Source organism: Myxine glutinosa, chromosome 10 (genome assembly GCF_964187855.1).
Source record: "Myxine glutinosa chromosome 10, kmMyxGlut1.1, whole genome shotgun sequence".
Lineage (NCBI taxonomy): Eukaryota > Metazoa > Chordata > Myxini > Myxiniformes > Myxinidae > Myxine > Myxine glutinosa.
The window spans coordinates 123629329-123651826 of NC_136270.1; the positions used below are offsets into that span (position 1 = coordinate 123629329).

The 22498-nt window shown below is 45.2% G+C and overlaps 1 protein-coding gene across 3 annotated transcripts in view; it reads left to right on the plus strand.

Moving 5' to 3' along the window:
• The window catches only part of LOC137433801 (Y+L amino acid transporter 2), a 144526-nt gene that overhangs the window by 88926 nt on the left and 33102 nt on the right, over positions 1 to 22498 (plus strand). For all 3 annotated transcript variants that reach the window (XM_068126165.2, XM_068126164.2, XM_078786047.1), the window contains exons 6-9: positions 5028 to 5151; positions 6036 to 6139; positions 7499 to 7595; positions 18277 to 18426. In XM_068126165.2, the coding sequence (XP_067982266.2) occupies positions 5028 to 5151; positions 6036 to 6139; positions 7499 to 7595; positions 18277 to 18426 (475 nt within the window). The remainder of the gene's footprint in view (positions 1 to 5027; positions 5152 to 6035; positions 6140 to 7498; positions 7596 to 18276; positions 18427 to 22498) is intronic.

Below are 22498 nucleotides of genomic sequence, written 5' to 3' on the forward strand. Positions count from 1 at the left end.
TATTTAATGTTATAATTTATAGTACATGTGTTACCTTTCCTATTTATTTGGATGTTCGTATATTGGTTGTTAGGGTGTATCCGTGTCCATGTTCATTGATGAGGTTACTTAGTGGGTCCAGAGCCAGACAAAACAGAAAGGGGGAAGACCGTATCTTCCCATCTGGTATTTCGATATTTCCTTCCGAGTGCTGTAATATATGTGAGTGTAGCACCATCACGAGCCGCAGACCATGTATACAATGGCAGATTATAATGGGGGAAAAGGGGGCATTTGCTCCCAGCCCCAGATCTTGACCGGACCAAAAAAATTGAGTGAATAAAATTGTTTTTATGTAGTTTTTTTTTTTCCCCAAACAAAAATAGCTGTCTGGACATGGTCCAGACTCGGTAATCTGTTCTGTTCTTTTAAAAATAGCATGGTATGAGGGAGCGAGGAAGGAAGACTGGAGTGAATCATGCGAGTGGTGAGTTGTACCGAGTGAGTGAACGAAAAACCTAGTTTATCAATATAAATCCTTCAGCTGTAACTCTAAATAAGCCAGAGAGAGAGAAAGAGAAACACGAGATTCTTTACTCAACCTCAGATAACCTGTGCCCCAGGGGTGGCACTCATGTTGAGACCGGCACAAAAGTGTTATTTGCCGCCGGCCCTGGCAAGGCATAATCCGGCACTTCATTAAAAAATAAATAAATAAACAGGATTACAACTAATTCATTGACATATGTGGGAAAATTACATGCCAGACTAGGAATCTCCCAGGTCCTCTGGAAACCCGTACCAGTGCTCTGCCATCTGAGCTACCTGGGCGACCCTGACTGAGCATGCAATTTTCCAAATTACATTTTTTGGTCGTTTTCCAAAAAAAAAAGAATTTTCATCTTGTGATAACTCTACGACAGCAACACACAAAGGGTTAAAAGTTTGGACAGCTTTGCTGAACTACAAAATTGACAGAACAAAAATATCCCATTTGTAAATCTTCCTTTCAGACGGTAACTCAACATTGGGTTCAGCTCAGTACTTTGTTCAAACGTGAATCTACTGCATTTTACAGTGGGAAGATCCATGACACCTCAAAATTTTCATAACTTGAAAGGATTGCACGAAAAGTAGAGGTAACTGCCTATTTACACATTGGGCAATGAAGTGCCAAGAGGAGTGGGCGGGACAACGACTGCCAATCAGCCTGATGGGGGCGGGGCCACAAAACACATTTCACTATGTATTATTTAGAATGTTACATCGTCTATAAAGTATGTACAGTGCTGTACAATTACAATGTGAGTACGTTTATAAAGTTTGGACTACAACATTTATAAACTACAGAACATACCTCGGCCAGGGTGAACAGTTTACGTTTTGTATCCCTCTGACAGGTCAGATCTGGATCCAGACCTGATCCAAAATCTAATCAGCTTGTTCTTGTTGCCTAATCAACTCATCCACCAAGTTTTGTCAAAACTCATCCACAACGTATTGAAATGTCATCATATATATCGTTTTTGGCCCGATCACTCAATGGTGAAGAATCACTTACAATTTTTTAAAACTCTTATATCCGGATCCGGATTCGAATCTTCACCAAAACTGAATCAATTCTGGCTCAGTTAGCACTTCTCCAATGCAACAACTAAATAAACTTTTCTTACCTAACAATTTCACTATGGGCGAGCAAAGAGGTTACTTCGGAAGAAAACGTGAAGGAACATAGTTACACAGCACTGTAGCAGGAATGTCTATTCGTATCACACTTTCAGTAATCACTAATCACGTGATGAATCACTAATCACGTGATGAATCGCTTACATGTCACTGAGCCCCGTACAGCCTCCAACTATAGTTTGTTTGTGGTAATGTTCCCAGGGATGTTTTTTTTATAATCCCTGTAAGGTTCTTCTTTATCATTCCCGTTGCTCCAATTATCACTGGTGCAATTTCGATGCTCTTCAGCTTCCATGATCTTTTCACTTCATTTTTGAGGTCCTGGTATTTGGTCATTTTCTTGATTTTTGCCTTGTTTAGGCCAAAATCGAATAGTACTGATATCTCTTTCAGCAATGCTGTCTTTTCCTTTTTGTTCCTGAGTACAATGTCCGGTTGCAGTGATTTTTAAAAATATTTTCACGCTGGATGGAATTATCAGGTCGGACGTGAGCATTACTTCCTTGTTTTCAATGATTGCTTTTGGTTCATGTTTCCACAAGTTTTGTGGAACTGGGATGTTGAAATTTCTGCAGATGTGCCAGTGGATTACTCTACACACCTTGTTGTGCCTTTGGGTGGACAGCTGCTCTGACATGAGTTTTTTTACATCCCAATAGGAGGTGACTCATGCTTTCTGTTTCTACCTTGCAGAACCTACACTTGTCCTATTGACTCTGTCCCACCATCTTCTTAGAGCCATTCGTGTAGTTACCTTGATCTTGAGCGTTAATAAATGATTCGTTCTCCATCCCAGTTGAGCTGACCTCTTCTTAGCCATTCCAGTGGTACTTCTTTGTCTCACCCCAATTTGTCCATCGCTTTTTTTTATATTTCCCTGCTCTTTTGTCATTCTCCCAGTTGTCACTATATATTTGCTGGTATTTCATCTTGTATTTTTCTTTTGTCTTTTTTGCAATCATTGGGCTGTATTCGTTGTTGTTTTGGTTTGGTTTGTGACATCTTCCAATCACACCTGTTTTTGGAAGTTTTTTGCAAGGTGAGTGAGAGATACCTTTTCTGGCTTGTTCTGTTCATGCTTGTACACAAATTGTATTCCGTAGTCTGTTGAGCGCTTCACGTACTGTTCTAATCCTCATCGCTCTGTGCACTTTAATGAGTTTCATCAGGCGGCCACCTCCTTCTTTCCTCAGCAGGTACATTCTTGGGATGCACTGATTTTTGTAGAACATTTTTAGTTGATAGTTTTTTTGATATCCGCTTGTGGCCAGTTTATTATTCCACAGCTGTACTGGAACACTGGTACTGCTAGTTGGTTTATGGCTTTGATTTTGTTTCTTGGGGTGAGATATGTTTTCAGGATCAGCCTCGTTCTACGTAGGTATTCTTTGGTAATTGTTTTGCGCATTTTTTATGACAAATTTGGTGGCCCTATTCTACTCGAATGTATTTGTAAGATGCTTCATTGTCTATCTCCTTCTGGTATTGTTGTTTCAAGGTCAATTTCTATGTTGCCTCTTTTTAATAGTTTACCTTGTAAGAATGTGCACTTGGTGCATTTGTCAGTCCAAATTCCATTTGAATGTCCCCGGAGAACCGTTTTACTTGTTCTGTCAATTTTTTGTCATTCGGTGCAAAGACCTTTAAATCATCTACTATCATTATTTACTATCACTATTTAATGTTATAATTTATAGTACATGTGTTACCTTTCCTATTTATTTGGATGTTCGTATATTGGTTGTTAGGGTGTATCCGTGTCCATGTTCATTGATGAGGTTACTTAGTGGGTCCAGAGCCAGACAAAACAGAAAGGGGGAAGACCGTATCTTCCCATCTGGTATTTCGATATTTCCTTCCGAGTGCTGTAATATATGTGAGTGTAGCACCATCACGAGCCGCAGACCATGTATACAATGGCAGATTATAATGGGGGAAAAGGGGGCATTTGCTCCCAGCCCCAGATCTTGACCGGACCAAAAAAATTGAGTGAATAAAATTGTTTTTATGTAGTTTTTTTTTTTCCCCAAACAAAAATAGCTGTCTGGACATGGTCCAGACTCGGTAATCTGTTCTGTTCTTTTAAAAATAGCATGGTATGAGGGAGCGAGGAAGGAAGACTGGAGTGAATCATGCGAGTGGTGAGTTGTACCGAGTGAGTGAACGAAAAACCTAGTTTATCAATATAAATCCTTCAGCTGTAACTCTAAATAAGCCAGAGAGAGAGAGAAAGAGAAACACGAGATTCTTTACTCAACCTCAGATAACCTGTGCCCCAGGGGTGGCACTCATGTTGAGACCGGCACAAAAGTGTTATTTGCCGCCGGCCCTGGCAACGCATAATCCGGCACTTCATGCATATAAAAAATAAATAAATAAACAGGATTATAACTAATTCATTGACATATGTGGGAAAAATTACATGCCAGACTAGGAATCTCCCAGGTCCTCTGGAAACCCGTACCAGTGCTCTGCCATCTGAGCTACCTGGGCGACCCTGACTGAGCATGCAATTTTCCCACACATATGATTGCCACTCTCTTTCCGTCAATGCTTCCGGGGCACTCGCTGCCAACAATAGGAGCACCAACCTCTGCTCACGAGAGGGTCTTCGTCCAATGGAGGGACAAATCCATGGCTGCTATTACAAACACCAATGGGGGCCTAGAAACACAATTAAATAAATGGACCCAGATAGCTCAGATGGCAGAGCACTGGTACGGTTCACCAGAGGACCTGGGTTCGATTCCTGGTCTGGCCATGTAATTTTCCCACATGTGGCATGAGAGAGAGAGATAGAGATAGAGATAGATGTGTGTGTATGTGTGTGTACCACATTCTTATGTAATGGACAATAGATGAAACCCTCTAGCAAACAAGGTAAGCATATTTAGGTAAGGGCTGTAAGCAGAGATGGTATCGAGATTGTGTGATTGCATTGCTGGGTTGACGGAATGTATGGAGGCCACTGAGGTAGATCCGTGCAGTTGGGAAAACCAAAATGTTATTGAAAGAACAATGCACAATCACACAAGAAATTGACCAAGTACTACTGTACATTTCATTACTACTGTACCAAAGCCGGAAAGAGCAGACTTGGCCTCTAGCGACATTTCATCTGTGACCTATGAACTTCCACTGGCCTCGATTGCGTGTGTGGATGAAAAGGGCAACTGAAGAAAGTTTACTCATTCTTGTAAGTTACAAAATTTATAGTGTGGTACTTATTGCAATTATTGGTTGGATGTACACGTTGTTGTTGTTGTTGTTGTTGTTGTTTGTTTGAATAATGGATAGTCTTTTGTTGCATTATTACTCGATGGAAGATAACCAAAACTTTTGTGCGTTTGCTTGTCATCTAGAAACCTCCCTCTGGCAATCGGCATCTCGATGCCCATCGTCACCACCATCTACATCCTGTGCAACATCGCTTACTACACAGTGCTCGACCAGTCATCTCTCCTCGCGAGCGACGCTGTGGCTGTGGTGGGTTCAACAGACATTGGCACAAGTCGATCACTAACCGTGATTAGCTGGGAAACCAAAGAGCAATCCATCTCTGGCCATCGTTCCACTCCTCGAGTGTCGGACTCCTCGATAGCATTATCAGCTGGGCGAGATAATTTTTGAAATATTGCCAAATTGTGACGTCATTGATGCAAAAGTTCCCCTTGTCATCCATCCTGTACGTGACTTCACCTTGGGAAAGCTTCCTTGTTGACAATGCCACAATATTCGTCATTGTTGCCGATGGATACGCTTGGGCCTGAACCACTGGCGCCTCTGGTACATTTCCAGCAAACCGTGGAAAGTTTGTACTGTTTATAGAACCTTGAACTTTAGTTTGTGGGACAGGCTTCCTTTGCATAAACTACTGTCGTTAAACTTGTACTATTGGACACTTTCAATTAGTTTATGACAAGTTGTTTGTTACGCAGAAGAATAAGGGGGTGAGGAGGGAGAGGAAAAGAATCGGATAGCTGCCCAAAATAACTTCCTGTATGTGTGAGTCAGTGGGGACATTTGCAAAATGGGGGACAGGAAAATCAAGTTTAAACTGTGGGACATTTAATCTGAACCCCTCAGTGGTGGTAAATCGGTTTTAGCTGACTCTTCGTTAGAAACTGATCATGGAGTTTGTTTTTGAGCCAAAGGTGGTTCAGTACGTCGTAATGTTGTGCCTTGACGAGGATGGCACAACGTTACGTGCCATCGTGCCATTACGTGCCGAGGATGTCGGGTCGTCGTGATTTCATACCAGCTTTTCTGCCATGTTGTCCACACATTGTCCTGTTCCTGCACATGTTGCACTTGTACAACCCGAATGATTCCGAACTACCTTCACTTGCTCGTCTTCATTTGTCTGACAGAGTTTTGCTGACAAGGTCTTCGGCCTATTCAGCTGGACCATTCCTCTGTCTGTTGCCTTGTCCTGTATCGGTGGACTGAATGCCTCCATTTTAGCAGCTTCCAGGTAAGTCTTGGAAGACTGGGTGGGGTGTAATGGAACGAAATTGAGTGGAGACGTGTGTGAGAGTTTGAGAAAGGTATGGTGAGTTGGAGTCGCTATCCATAATTTTAGTCTTGGTGAAGACTTGCTGAGTCATAATGGTCTGCTACACCCAGAGGGAAATTCATTTTCTCAACCGAATGTTGAGAGAGGCACGCTAACTGCCATAGAGAGAGAAGGTGGAGCGAAGTTTCAGGTGTGAGCTTTCTCGTGCTTTGAAGAAGAGCATCAGGCACCTGCCTACCAACATCAGTCATTGATGGAGATGGCTGAGAGGTTGGCCTGGAGGTACGCACACTCGCCTCTGAGCTGTCTAGTCTGGGTTTGAATTCCGTCCCAGCTCTAAGCTGTCATCCCGGTGTTTCCCAGGCAAGGTGTGTGCCATCCCTCGGATGGACGTCAAACGGGCGTTCCTTCTTCCAGTATTCGTTGGTGGGAGTTAAAGATTCCGTGGTGTCCTTCGCGAAGAGTAAATATCCTTCGCGAAGCGCACAGTAACTATTGCCAGCACTTTGGCCAAATTCCAAATTCCCACCCCAACCTAACTAGCAGAGGGCGGGCATCGGGGCACAGCCACAGCCTTGTTCTGCATATTAAAGAAAAAGTTTTTTTGGAATGTAAAGATCCTTTCGTGTCTTTCCCAAAGACTGCACAATATAAAACATAACAAGATGGAGAATTGTTTTGCGATACATGTCCCCGACCAAGTTTCGGTTCAATATGTTAAAGGCCAAGGGGGGAAAGGCAAATAAAAGAAAACTTACCTATGCATATTATATGGGATCGTTTTCTAAGTCCAAAAAGGCCATAACTCTCTGAAAAGTTGGTGAAACGTCCCGAAACTCAAACTTGTTCTGTAACTTGTCATAATAAATCCATGTACCAAGTTTCACTTGAATATGACAAAGGGTATGGGCAAAAAGTGCAGAAAGCCACAGGTGGGACGGACGGACAGACTGAGAGCAAACATATTGTCTCCTCCAGGTAGGGGATTGATAACTAGGGGCAACCCTATGCAGGAAGTGGGAAATAATCCCATCTCCGTCTTATCAAAACTGGTAATGGACACTAGAGTAAGGATACTGGCTGTGATGATGTCATCTGGAGGCCCAACGATATATTTAATAACTGTTTACCAACCCTTGTTATGCATCATCAATAAGATGGTCCCATGACTTTCTTGGTCGGATATTGTCGGTATTGTGAGCATATTCACACCATATTTATTCCATCATGTATACCTGTTTTACCATCCCTTGCTTCTATTCACCTACACCCTTCCCTACCTGAGACCCGCCTTAGACCCCATACCTCTTCTTACAGGCTCTTCTTCGTAGGCGCAAGGCAGGGTCATCTTCCAACCACTTTGAGCATGATTAACATGGACCGATACACACCTGTTCCAGCTCTGCTCTTCAACGTAAGTTGTAATTTCAATGGACAATTATGTACAAGGTTTTGAGGCTCAGACCTCCCTCCCCCCTCCCTCCCGTTACTCCCTCCATCCCTTTAGCCCCCATCACCCCCAATTCCAATCTTTATTTGCAAAATTTACCATTCCCCAAAAGGCCACACCTCTTGTTGCACGAATAGCAATGTATGAACCTATTGAATGAACAAGGACTTTGAAACCATCTCCTCGTCCTCGCTCTGATTTTGATCTTGAGTGTCAAATCCTTTGTCGATATGGTGAAGCCGTAGTGAGTATATAAACAAGATGGACACTACAGGGGATTTCAGGAATACAAACGGAATTTGAAGGATGTGGGTTTGGGGTGTATTAACGGGGGTATAAAAGATCATGGTTTTGGATGGGCGAAGATAAGAGATGGTGGTGAACAGCTGTTTTAAAGACCTGGAGGGAGGAGAGGGATTGAAGAGAGTGAGGGAGTTTGTTCCAGAGGCGGGAGAAAAGGGGAATGAAGGAGTGAAGGTGAGCAGAGAGTCTTGATTTTGGCAGTTTATCCATAAGAGGGTTGCTGGCAGATCTTGTGCGACCTGTAGGAATATTTGGGGGACAGAGCACAGATAGAGCTGGGGGAGCAAGGCCGGAGAGGAGTCGGTAGAAGACAAAGACTACCTACCTGTCTGCGGTGGGTAAGTGAAAGGCCCTCAGAGTTAGCTTCATCGCGGGAGATTCCAATGATTCTGAAAGCTTTGGTTTCTACAGAGTGAAGTCGAACTAGGTGTGAGGCAGGAGCACCAGCCCAGAGGGGAGAGCAGTATTCCATTGAGCTGCGGATGAAAACTTTGTATACTATGTGGTGAGGAGCTCAAGGACTTCACACGACGGAGGATTCCCAGGTGGTGACTGGCTTGGGAGGCCAGCTTGGAAATGTGGTTTTCCCAGGAAAGATCATGGCCGATGGTGAGACACAAAAGCTTGAGTGACAGAACTTCTTCGAGAGGATTGTTGAGAAAGTAGATAGGAGGGTTGTCCAGTCGGTCTTTTCAGAGAGACGTAGTAAGAGTGTGAGATTTGTCAGGATTGAAAGACATATTCCACTTGTTTGACCAGTCTTTGATTTTGTCAAGGTCTGCAGAGAGTGAAGAGGCTGCTGTCTGCCGATCCGAGAGTTGAGATATGGATCGGCAGAGAGTGGAGTCATCAGCAAAGAGATAGAGAGGATTTTCCAGAGAGTCGAAGAGATCATTGATGAAGACCAAAAAAAGCACAGTGCCCAGAACACTGCCTTGAGGAACTCCAGCCTGAACAGGAAGGGGAGATGAGAGAATTCCATTCAGGGACACACGTTCACTGTGACCAGAGAGGACGTCCGCAAGCCATGCGTGGACATTCCCATGGATACCAAAGGAGAAGAGTTTGGTGAGCAGAGCTCGGCCCCAGACCGTATCGAAGGCACGTGATATGTCAAGGGAGACGGCTCTAATTTCCTGCTTGACATTGAGGACCTCCATCCATTGTTGAGACAGCAGAAGCAGCATGTCCAGAGTAGAATGACCTGGTCTGAATCCAAATTGATGATCAGAGATTAAGCCATTGGAGAACAGGAAGGATTTGATATCAGAAGCGATGACCGATTCCATGACCTTGATGATTATTGGGAACAGGCTGATTGGTCTGTAGTTGCAAGGATCTGTTTTTGCACCTTTTTTATGTAAAGCGGTAATGTTGGCTAATTTCGTTGCAAATGGCAGATTACCTTGAGCAAAAGAGAGGGTGAAGAGAACAGAGAGAGAGAGAGTGAAAGAGCGGCAGAGCAGGATTTTCGGAACCGTGGGCTGATGCCGTCTGGTCCAGTTGCAGAATCAGAGTGGAGGTTTGACAGAAACGTCTCCACCTTGTCAGGAGAGAAGGACACAGAGTCCAGGAGCAGCTGGGTACGACTGGGTACGGTGGGTACAGAGAGAGATGGGTTTGGGACACAAGATTTAGAGGCAAATGCAGAGTTGAGGCATTCAGCTTTTTCACGTGCTGTGTAGCAGTTTGAGGTAAGGGAGGGGATGGAGAAGAAACAAACACCAGAAACAGATTTGACCAGACGCCACCAGGATTTGGAGGAGGGAGACAGGTTTGAGAGTTCGGGCTTGAGAGTAGAGAGATATTTTTTCCTGGCTCTTCTGAGGGTGGACACACACTTGTTCCGGGCTTTGTGAAATGAAACGAGATTGCCTTCCGTTGGATTTGCCTTCCAGGCATTTCATTGTTTGAAAATTGTTTTGAAAATTGTCCATTGTTTGAAAATTGTGTGTGTTTGTATTCTTTTTGTTTGTTTGTTTGTTTCCAAGATCGAGGCTCATGGAAGAGTTAGAATATGGAATAGAATGGAATGGAACAGAATATGGCTAGAATGGCGGAAAGTGGAGAAACACACCAACAGGTTTTTTCCAAAACTTTTGTCCTTTCTGCCTCTTCAATGTTATCATATTTCCCCTTCTTGCTTCAAAAGAAAAAAAAACTTTCATTCCAAAACACGATCTCTTTCCACCTTCTACTTATCTTCCTGTGCCTCTTTCTTTACCTCTCCTTTTCATCAATCTCTCCAAACTGAATCATCATTGAAGAAAATGCTTCACCCTTCATTTAAAAGCTTTTTTAAAACATACTAAAAAGCTTCACTTTCCTTCTTTTTTCCGTCACGAGTGCACCCCCTGTTCTTCATCACGATCTATTCTTCCCCTTCTTCTTCACAGGACATACTTCACAAGTTCAACCATCTTGCTCAGGTTGACACTGTCCTGCCGCCTCTCAGCTTCCCCCTCATCCCGGCGCCTCTCAGCTTCCCCCTCATCCCGGTGCCTCTCGGCTTCACACTCGTCCTACCTCCGTTCAGCTCCACCCTCATCCCGCCTGCTCTTGGCGTCGCCCTCGTCCTGCCTCCTCTCGGCTTCACCCTTGTCCCGCCCCCTCTCTGCTTCCCTTCAGCTGCTCCTTCTTGGCTTTATCCTCATCGTCCCCCTCTTGGCTTACTCCTGGTGCAGCCCTGTCTCAAATCCCCCCACCTCTGTCCTGCTCACTGTCGACTTCCCCCCTTCCCATCTCCTCATCGGCTTCCCATCTCCTCCTCGGCTTCCCCCTTTTCCCATCCCGCCTGCTCTTTTGTCCTTTCTGCCTCTTCCATGTTATCATATTCCCCCTCCTTGCTTCAAGAAAAACCAAAAAACTTTGATTCCAAAACACGATCTCATTCCACCTTCTACTTATCTTCCTGTGCCTATTTCTTCACCTCTCCTTTTTATCAATCTCTCCAAACTGAATCATCATTGAAGAAAATGCTTCACCCTTTCTTTAAAAGCTTTCAAAATCATATTAAAAAGCTTCACTTTCCTTCTTTTTTCCGTCAGGAGTGCACCCCATGTTCTTCTTCACAGGACATACTTCACAAGGTCAACCTTCTTGCTCAAGTTGACACTGTCCTGCCTCCTCTCAGCTTCCCTATCATCCCGGCACCTCTCAGCTTCACACTCGTCCTACCACAGTTCGGCTTCACCCTAATCCTGCCTGCTCTTGGCTTCACCCTCGTACCGCCTCCTCTTGGCCTTCACCCTCGTCCTGCCTCTTCTCAGCTTCACCCTCGTCTCACCTCCTCTTGGCCTTTACCCTCGTCCTGCCTCTTCGCAGCTTCACCCTCGTCTCGCTTCCTCTCAGCTTCATCCTCGTCCCTCCTCGTCTCGGCTTCATCCTCGTCCCACCTCCTCTCAGCCTCACCCTCCTCCCGCCCCTCTCGGACCCTCCCCCCTGTCTCGGACCCTCCCCCCTGTCTCGGACCCTCCCCCCTGTCTCGGACCCTCCCCCCTGTCTCGGACCCTCCTCCCTCTCGGACGAGTTACCATGCAACTTGGCTGGGTGTTGGTTCCACTCTCACCAGCCATGGCACTTCAGCAAAGGACTTCTGCGTCTCCATGGGAATGACTCAATCTGTGAAATTTCCCACCTGCATTTCTCCCAATGGCAAATCCTCCCTTCTGGACTTGGTGATGACAATCTTCCCCACAAACGTCTCCTGCATTTCCTTTGCTCCAATTGGTTCATCTGATAATTATTTAATAACATAGAATTGCCACTCTCTTTCTGTAATTTTCTCACATATGTCAGTTAATTAGTTATAATCCTGTTCATTTATTGAATTGTGTTTCTACGCCCCAGTGGTGTTTGTTATAGCGGACATGGATTTGTCCCCCTCCCCTCCTCCCCATTGGAGGAAGACCCTCTCGTGAGCGGGCCGTTGGTGCTCCTATGGCTGGCAGCGAGTGTTCCGGAAGCATTCACGGAAAGAAAGAGCGGCAATTCCATGCGCGGGAAAATTGCATGCTCAGTCAGGGTCGCTCAGATAGCTCAGATGGCAGAGCACTGATACGGTTCACGAAGGGACCTGGGTTCGATTGCTGGTCTGGGCGTGTAATTTTCCCACATATATCAATTAATCACAATAAAACTTTCAATTCTTAATCTTTTTTTTTTTTTTTTTTTTTTTTTTTTTGTATACTGAATCGAGGCTCGTGAAAGAGCTAACATTTACTTCACAAACAAATCAACCAGACAAACAAAACATACAAAAAGAGGGAGCAGAAGACAAGATGGGGAGAGGAGGGGAAGCACACAAACACATCATCTGAGAGCAGGGAGATGTGTGGGAGGGAGAGGGCTTGGGGGGAGGAGGCGTGGGAAGGGGGGGGGGGGTGGGAGAAGTATAAAACACAAGGACACCAAGGACTTCCAGGACTGAAGTTGGTATTTCAAAAAAGTGGATTTGGGGTGAAATTAGCGGGGGTAGAAAAGATCAAGGTTTTGGATGGGGGAAGATAAGAGATGGTGGTGAACAGCTGTTTTAAAGACCTGGAGGGTGGAGTGGGATTGAAGAGAGTGAGGGAGTTTGTTCCAGAGGCAGGAGAAAAGAGGAATGAAGGAGTGAAGGTGAGCAGAGAGCCGAGATTTTGGCAGTTTAACCATAAGAGGGTTGCAGGCAGATCTTGTGCGACCTGTAGGAATATTTGCGGGACAGAGCCCAGAGAGAGCTCGGGGGGCAAGGCCAGAGAGGAGTCGGTAGAAGACGGAAAGACCACCAACCTGCCTGCGGTGAGTGAGTGAGAGGCCCTTGGAGTTAGCTTCATCGCGGGAGATTCCAATGATTCTGAACGCTTTGGTTTCAACAGCGTGAAGACGAGCTAGGTGTGAGGCAGGAGCACCAGCCCAGAGGGGAGAGCAGTATTCCATTGAGCTGCGGATGAAAGCCTTGTATGGGGTGAGGAGCTCAGGTGTGCCAAGGAAGGACTTCGCACGACGGAGGATGCCCAGTCGGCGACTGGCTTTGGAGGCCAGATTTGAAATGTGGTTTTCCCAGGAAAGATCATGGCAGATAGTGAGACCCAAAAGCTTGAGTAACAGAACTTCTTGGAGAGGATTATTCAGAAAGTGGATGGGAGGGTTGTCCTGTCGGTCTTTTCGAAGAGACATCGTAAGAGTGTGAGATTTGTCAGGATTGAAAGACATGTTCCACTTGTTTGCCCAGTCTGTGATTTGGTCCATTTCTACAGAGAGTGAGGAGGCTGCAGACTGCCGATCTGAGGGGTGAAGAATGGAGCGACAGAGAGTAGAGTCATCAGCAAAGAGATAGAGAGGATTTTCAAGAGGGTGAGAGAGATCGTTGATGAAGACCAGAAAAAGCACAGGGCCCAGAACACTGCCTTGGGGAACTCCAGCCTGAACAGAAAGAGGAGATGAGAGAAACCCATTCAGGGCCACACGTTGACTACAACTAGAGAGGAAGTCCGCCAGCCATGCGTGGAGATTTCCATGGATACCAAAAGAGGAGAGTTTGGTGAGCAGAGCGTGCCAGACCATATTGACGGCACGTGATATGTCAAGGGAGGCAGCTCTAATTTCCTGTTTGGCATTGAGGACCTCAATCCATTGTTGAGAAAGCAGAAGCAGCATGTCCAGAGTAGAGTGACCAGGTCTGAAACCAAATTGATGATCAGAGATCAAGCCATTGGAGAAGAGGAAAGATTTCATATCTGAAGCAATGATGGATTCCATGACTTTGCTGATAATTGGGAGAAGGCTGATTGGTCTGTAGTTGCTGGGATCTGTTTTTGCACCTTTTTTGTGCAAAGCGGTGATGTTGGCAGATTTTCAAGCAGATGGCAGATGACCTTGAGCAAAAGAGAGGGTGAAGAGAACAGAGAGGGGGAGTGAAAGAGCGGAAGAACAGGATTTTAGGACCTGTGGGCTGCTGCCGTCAGATCCAGTTGCAGAATCAGAGTCGAGGGTTGACAGAAACTTTTCCACCTTGTCAGGAGGAAAGGACACAGAGTCCAGGAGCAGCTGGGTACGACTGGGTACGGTGGGTACAGAGAGGGATGGGTTTGGGACACAAGATTTAGAGGCAAACACAGAGTTGAGGCATTCAGCTTTTTCACGTGCGGAGTCAGCCGTGTGGCCGTTTGAGGTGAGGGAGGGGATGGAGGGGGAACAAACACCAGAAACAGATTTGACCAGACGCCACCAGGATTTGGAAGAGGGAGACTGATAAGAGAGTTCGGTCCTGAGAACGGAGAGATATTGTTTCCTGGCTCTCCTGAGGGTGGACACACACTTGTTTCGGGCTTTGTGAAAGGAAATGAGATTTCCTTCCGTTGGATTTGCTTTCCAGGAGGCGAAAGCAAGTTGTTTCTGGGCAATAGCCTCACCACAAGATGCCGTGTACCATGGACGGGAGGAAGGGTATGACAACTGAAGACAAGATGGGATAAATCTGTGCATGAGAGAGAGCAATTTACTTTGGAAGAATTCCCAGGATGAGTTGATGTCAGAGGCTGTAGAGATGGGAGACTTATGGGAGATTTATGTAAAAACATGAAATAACAGGCCTTGGGGTGATCGAGCATCAGCACTTGACGTACGCCCGCCTCTCATCTCACATTGGCTCGGGGGGTGGTGCATCACTCCCGCAGCCAGGAGAGGAGCAGAGCTTGATCTTGTGCCTACAAGTTTGGCCGGCCTGAAGTCTAAATACAACAACCACAACAACAACAGGCATTTTAAGGCCATTTTCCCTGCTAGAGCGGGGGTTAGCCTTGCGGGCCCCATGACAATCTTCTCCATTTTGCCCTATTTTCTGCATCTCTCCTTGTTAACCCCCTTGCCCGCCTTTCTTCTTCCACCACCTTTAGCCAAGTCGTTCTCGGTCTTCCCCGTCCTCTACTTCCTTCTACATTCATTTCCATCACTCTTCTCAACCAGTCACTAACATCCTTCCTCAACACATGACTAAACCATCTGAACCTGTTTCTCTTCACAGCATCAATCACAGGCTCTATGCCCATCATCTTTCGCAATTCATCATTTGTCTTCCTCTCTCTCAACGATACTCCACACATCCACCAAACCATTCGCATTTCCACCCTTTCCAGCCTTCGTTGCTGCTCTACGGTCATTACCCATGTCTCGCTCCCATAAATCATAACACTTCTCACACTCCAAGAAGTCCTCCTCAGCGTCGACGAGTCTGGCATTTCACTCAAGCCAACTGGCACGGTCTTCAAGCAGCCATCAATCATCTGGACTGGTCTCCCATCTCTACTGCCTCTGACATAAATTCTTCCTGGGAATTCTTCCAAAGCAAACTGCTCTCTCTCATGCACAGATTTATCCCATCTCGTCTTCTGTTGTCATACCCTTCCTCCCGTCCATGGTACACGGAATCTTGTGGTGAGGCTATTGCCCAGAAACAACTTGCTTTCGTCTCCTGGAAAGCAAATCCAACGGAAGGAAATCTCATTTCCTTTCACAAAGCCCGAAACAAGTGTGTGTCCACCCTCAGGAGAGCCAGGAAACAATATCTCTCCGTTCTCAGGACCGAACAATCTTATCTGTCTCCCTCTTCCAAATCCTGGTGGCATCTGGTCAAATCTGTTTCTGGTGTTTGTTCCCCCTCCATCCCCTCCCTCACCTCAAATGGCCACACGGCTGACTCCGCACGTGAAAAAGCTGAATGCCTCAACTCTGTGTTTGCCTCTAAATCTTGTGTCCCAAACCCATCCCTCTCTGTACCCACCATACCCAGTCGTACCCAGCTGCTCCTGGACTCTGTGTCCTTTCCTCCTGACAAGGTGGAAAAGTTTCTGTCAACCCTCGACTCGGATTCTGCAACTGGACCTGACGGCATCAGCCCACAGGTCCTAAAATCCTGTTCTTCCGCTCTTTCACTCCCTCTCTCTGTTCTCTTCACCCTCTCTTTTGCTCAAGGTCATCTTCCTTCTGCTTGGAAATCTGCTAACATCACCGCTTTGCACAAAAAAGGTGCAAAAACAGATCCCAGCAACTACAGACCAATCAGCCTTCTCCCAATTATCAGCAAAGTCATGGAATCCTTCATTGCTTCAGATATGAAATCTTTCCTCTTCTCCAATGGCTTGATCTCTGATCATCAATTTGGTTTCAGACCTGGACACTACTCTGGAGATGCTGCTTCTGCTTTCTCAACAATGAATGGAGGTCCTCAATGCCAAACAGGAAATTAGAGCAGTCTCCCTTGACATATCAGGTGCCTTCGATACGGTCTGGCACCCCGCTCTGCTCACCAAACTCTCCTCTTTTGGTATCCATGGAAATCTCCACGCATGGCTGGCGGACTTCCTCTCTAGTCGTAGTCAACGTGTGGCCCTGAATGGGTTTCTCTCATCTCCGCTTCCTGTTCAGGCTGGAGTTCCACAAGGCAGTGTTCTGGGCCCTGTGCTTTTTCTGGTCTTCATCAATGATCTCTCTGACTCTCTTGAAAATCCTCTGTATCTCTTTGCTGATGACTCTACTCTCTGTCGCTCCATTCTTCATCCCTCAGATCGGCAGTCTGCAGCCTCCTCACTCTCTGCAGACCTGGACAAAATCACAGACTGGGCAAACAAGTGGAACATGTCTTTCAATCCTGACAAATCTCACACTCTTACGATGTCTCTCCGAAAAGACCGACTGGACAACCCTCCCATCCACTTTCTGAATAATCCTCTCCAAGAAGTTCTGTCACTCAAGCTTTTGGATCTCACTATCTGCCATGATCTTTCCTGGGAAAACCACATTTCAAATCTGGCCTCCAAAGCCAGTCGCCGACTGGGCATCCTCCGTCGTGCGAAGTCCTTCCTTGGCACACCTGAGCTCCTCAACACATACAAGGCTTTCATCCGCAGCTCAATGGAATACTGCTCTCCCCTCTGGGCTGGTGCTCCTGCCTCACACCTAGCTCGTCTTCACGCTGTTAAAACCAAAGCATTCAGAATCATTGGAATCTCCCGCGATGAAGCTAACTCCAAGGGCCTCTCACTCACTCACCGCAGGCAGGTTGGTGGTCTTTCCGTCTTCTACCGACTCCTCTCTGGCCTTGCCCCCCCAGCTCTCTGGGCTCTGTCCCGCAAATATTCCTACAGGTCGCACAAGATCTGCCTGCAACCCTCTTATGGTCAAACTGCCAAAATCAAGACTCTCTGCTCACCTTCACTCTTTCATTCCTCTTTTCCCCCGCCTCTGGAACAAACTCCCTCACTCTCTTCAATCCCACTCCACCCTCCAGGTCTTTAAAACAGCTGTTCACCACCATCTCTTATCTTCCCCCATCCAAAACCTTGATCTTTTCTACCCCCGCTAATTTCACCCCAATCCACTTTTTTGAAATACCAACTTCTGTCCTGGAAGTCCTTGGTGTCCTTGTGTTTTATACTTCTCCCTCCCCCTTCCCACGCCTCCTCCCCCCAAGCCCTCTCCCTTCCACACATCTCCCTGCTCTCAAATGTTGTGTTTGTGTGCTTCCCCTTCTCTCCCCATCTTGTTTTCCGCTCCCTCTTTTTATATATTTTGTTTGTCTGGTTGATTTGTTTGTGAAGTAAATGTTAGCTCTTTCACGAGCCTCGATTCAGTATACAAAAGAAAAAGAAAAAAAAAATACACCTTTCCCTTCAGCTTCAACGACACTCCCCTCCTCATCAGCACGCCACTCAGTTCCCGAAACTTCTTCCATGCACATCTCACTCTAGCAACCGTTGCCGTGTCTGATCCACCTTCTCCATTCAGCATGTCTCCGAGGTAGCAAAATGTTTTCACATCTTCCAGCTTCACACCGTCTCCAAGATCCAACTCAACATTTCCTCCCTCTGTGCACACCTTACATTTGAATGTAGCTGTCACACTGGTTAATGACCCTCTCAGACCACGACATTTTTGATAAACCCAATCAGTGCACATTGTACATTGAATGGAGTTCACTCCGACACCCTTCCTGCACACAGCACACGGCCACTTCCCAGCTCTTTCCACCTCACCACATGCTTTACCACTTGCCATCACCTTCGTCTTTCCGATATTCACCTTCAGACCTTTTGCATTTGCAGATACATTCCTTCCACTTGTTCATCTTCTCCTTCAGTCCATCTATACTCTGCCCTATCAACACCAGATCATCTGCATACAACAGCGGAGGTCTAAATGAACGGATAATTTCTTACTGGCATGATATGTTGGCTATCGTCATGTGTCCAATCCTGCAATGCGTGTACGAGTCCATATTTACTTTATGTGGTCTTCATGTCTGCAGTTTGTACTTTATTATTTTTCTTTCCCAGTGAAGGTGTGACGGTGAGTTTTACCATTGCAGGGTTTCATGGCTCTTGTTTACCTATGTGTGAAGGACATCTACCAACTCATCAACTACTACAGCTTTAGCTATTGGTTCTTTGTAGGCCTCTCTATTGCTGGGCAGCTGTACCTTCGCTGGAAGAGACCTGACCTAAATAGGCCACTCAAGGTAACTATCTCCATCCTCCTCCTTGCTTTATTCACTCGCAAATACCATCTGTTGCTTCGCTGACGGGACCACTATTAGAGGGGAGAGAAGGAGAGGTGGGAGAGAGAGAGGGTGTTGTAGGGCGTATGGGAGGCAGGGGGAGAGAGAGATGAGAATCAGCAGGAGAGAGAGTCGGTCGAGGTTGAGAATCATCTGTTTAACTCGGTTACCTAGACTGTAGGTTTGCATTTATCTAGTCCAACTTTACCCCCTTACACCTCATGGAAGTATATAAGCGAGAGGGGGATTTGAGGGGGAGGGGTTAGTTTATCCCCTTATACCTCATGTAGGCCAAGGAGGCTTAAGCAAGAATAGGACTTAAGAATGAATGAATCGTTTTTAGGCCATTTTTCCCAGCTACAGCGGGGGTTAGCCTTGCAGGCCCCATTACATTCCTGGTTCCCTGTTTGAGGCAATGTTTTTATGGCCGGATGCCCTTGCTGACGCCAACCCTTAGTCCCCTCTTACGATGCGCAAGGATACGGTGTACCTATTCTAAATCGGGGTACACACCGGGATCATTCATCCCAGCAAGCTGATATTCAATTTGCCGACCTCGGAAGGATGACAGGCTGAGTCAATCCCCCTGGCGTTAATTCAGTGATCGACCAGGATTTGAACTCAGGATCCTAGGATCCCAAGCCGGCACCCTGACTGCTCTAAGCCAACACCAAGCTAAGAAAAGGACTTAAAGGAGGACTAAATTATTTTCTTGTGTAAATGTGGAGAATACTTCATTTACTTTATCACCTGAGCATTGTCTTGAATGTCAATTTGTAATTTTATTTTTTTAAATGACAATGGCTGTGATAATTTTTTAAAATGTTAATTACATCTCTGTCTACTGTATCGCCATGGTTTGCAAACGAACGAACATCAAAGATTAGCACTCAAAGTTGAGCAACAAAGTCATTACAAATATTTAAGCAAAAAGACAAATAAAGCAAATGGAAAGGTAAGAGAATGATGAAAACAAGGGTGTGTGTTCCATTACCAAGCAGCTTGTAGAGTGCTCACCCAAGTAGATTAAGCACTCAAGCAAACACTCCAATGAAATGGTTGATAAGGAATGGCTGGCTTGGCAAGCGATAGCAAGCTGATTGGTTATGGAACACATGCCAGCACCTTAAAGTAGTTATAAAAATTGCTAATTTTCTAAAGAATATTCAGATTTCACTCCAGATATCAACACTTATTTAGTCCACGAGATCCGATCCTTAAATCCGAAGACAGATTTAGATTTTATACTTTAATTAGTCCATGACAGTCCATCGTGAAAAATCGCATCATTTATATTATAAAACAGGAGTGTCTGTCTGTCCGTCCCCAAACTTCTCCCTCAGTTTTGGGGCTAGCCTCGCCAAACCTCCTGTGGAACGTTTTGGGGTCCCAGCAGATGTTCTAAGGTAGGTAGGAGGTTTCAAAAATTCCTCAATAAAATTATGATTTTGAAATTAACTCAATACGAACCTGCCGCGAATCTGGAAACCCGATATGGCTTAGCAATATAGCGGCCTGCCATCTTGGTCATCCCACTTCACCTTGCTGGGTTCTTAATCCGCCATTTTGTTTCGGCCTACTCGAACGTGCCTTGCCTTGGAAACACAATCTATTTATCATTACATAATTGAAGCATATCATCAAAATCTGGATTCTGATGTGAGGATTGGATGCTGTAAACTAAATAATTTCCAAATCTGAAGTGAAATCTGACAAAATTTACCATATCTCTAGATTTTATAACTAAGTGTATATATGCATTTATTTAAACGAGGCCGTGATTCTCATTCTGGGGTTAGTTTTTTAATTTAACTTAATAATCGTTTTTAACTTAATTCTTACTTCCATGGGAACTGCTCGGAGACGCGTTTTTTAAATGAAACGTTTTTAGCAAAGAACACTTTTGTAGTAGTTGGGACAGTTGTTACTGTTAGTCAATTCTGAAGTTGGAATTTTGAAGATCGGTTCAGATTAAGAGTTTGTGTAGCTTATCGAATTGTGTTTTTTAACCGTGCGGAAATGAAATAAAGGGCTGGAGTGAGGGGAAGGGTGGTGTGGCGGGGGGGGGGGGGGGGGTTTGGGGGTAGAACCAGTTGAAAACTGCTAAACCAGAAAGCATCTGAAAATGCAAAGCCCCTCTGCGTCCGTTTGTATTCAGACATCTTCTTCTTCTCCTTCCATATGCTCAAAATAACGAAATTGATTTTAAATAATACAAAATGAAAATTGATGATTTTATGCAGCCTTGACCTTTGAGCTTTAGATCTAAAAAAAACAATCTGCTTCTACCTCTTGATTGCTGAACAAATTAATTGACCCAATATGCAAACACACCCACTCACGGACACACACACACACACACACACACACACGGGGACACACACACGCACACAAACACGCACACAAACACACACGCACACAAACACACACACAAACACGCACACAAACACGCACACAAACAAGTACACAAACAAACACACAAACTCGCACACAAGCACACACACACACACACATGGGGACACATACGTGCACACAAACACACACACAAACACACACGCACACAAACACGTACACAAACACTCACACAAACAAACACAAAAACACACACACAAACAAACACAAAAACAAACACACAAACGCACACACAAACAAACACAAACAAGCACACAAACACACACACACAAACACGCACACAAACATGCACACAAACACGCACACAAACACGCACACAAAAACGCACACAAACACGCACACAAACACGCACACACACACAAACACACACACAAACAAACACACACAAACACACAAACAAACAAACAAAGAAACACACACACAAACACACACAAACATGCACACAAACACACACACAAACAAACACACAAACAACCACGCACACAAACACGCACACAAACAAACACACACAAACACACACACAAACACACACACAAACAAACAAACATGCACACAAACACACACACACACACACATGGGGACACACACATGCACACAAACACACACACAAACACGTACACAAACACGCACACAAACATGCACACAAACACGCACACAAACACGCACACAAACAAACACACAAACACGCACACAAACACGCACACACACACTAACACGCACACACACAAACAAACACACAAACACGCACACAAACACACAAACAAACACACAAACATGCACACAAACATGCACACAAACAAACAAACAAACACAGAAACAAACAACCAAACAAACACACAAACAAACACACAAACAACCAAATGAAAAATCGGTCAGAGACCGAGGACTTGCCGGAATGTACTTTTTTATCGGCCATTTAGGACAAATATGGCGGCCGAAACACGTGAACGATGACGTCATCATTAACATATTTTATTCCCCATGGAGAGTTCTTTACAATGTGCCATGTCTCAATTTTTTCTATTTGGCACTTTCGGAGATGTGGAGGTGCAAAGTTTTTAAGTTTTTCCAAGATGGCGGCCGAACCACGTGACCGATGACGTCATCATTAACATATTTTATTCCCCATGGAGAGTTCTTTGCAATGAGCCATGTCTCAATTTTTTCTGTTCAGCACTTTCGGAGATATAGAGGTGCGAAGTTTTTCGGTTTTTCCAAGATGGCGGCCAAACCACATGGCCGATGACGTCATCATTTTGGCACAGTATATTAGAGGGCAAGACAAATACTTTCGCAAAGTTTGGCGATTCTATGTGCAACGGTGTAGACGTAGTGCTGCAAACAGACAAACAGACAAACAGACAGGCAGACAAACGAACAGATCAACATACTTGCCGGAATCTTTTCCGGCAAGTAACAAACACACAAACAAGTACAGATACATTCAAAGTACACCGCCCCCATGCCAAATAATTAAATATCGTACAGCGCGGCATTGCCGGGGCCGCAGTGCACCTCATAGAGGCTGCATTGGGAGGGAGAGGTGTACGCTAATTGATTGATTAATTGTATAATTAAAATCAATAAAAGATTATCACAAAATATTTTCTTAATCAATTGG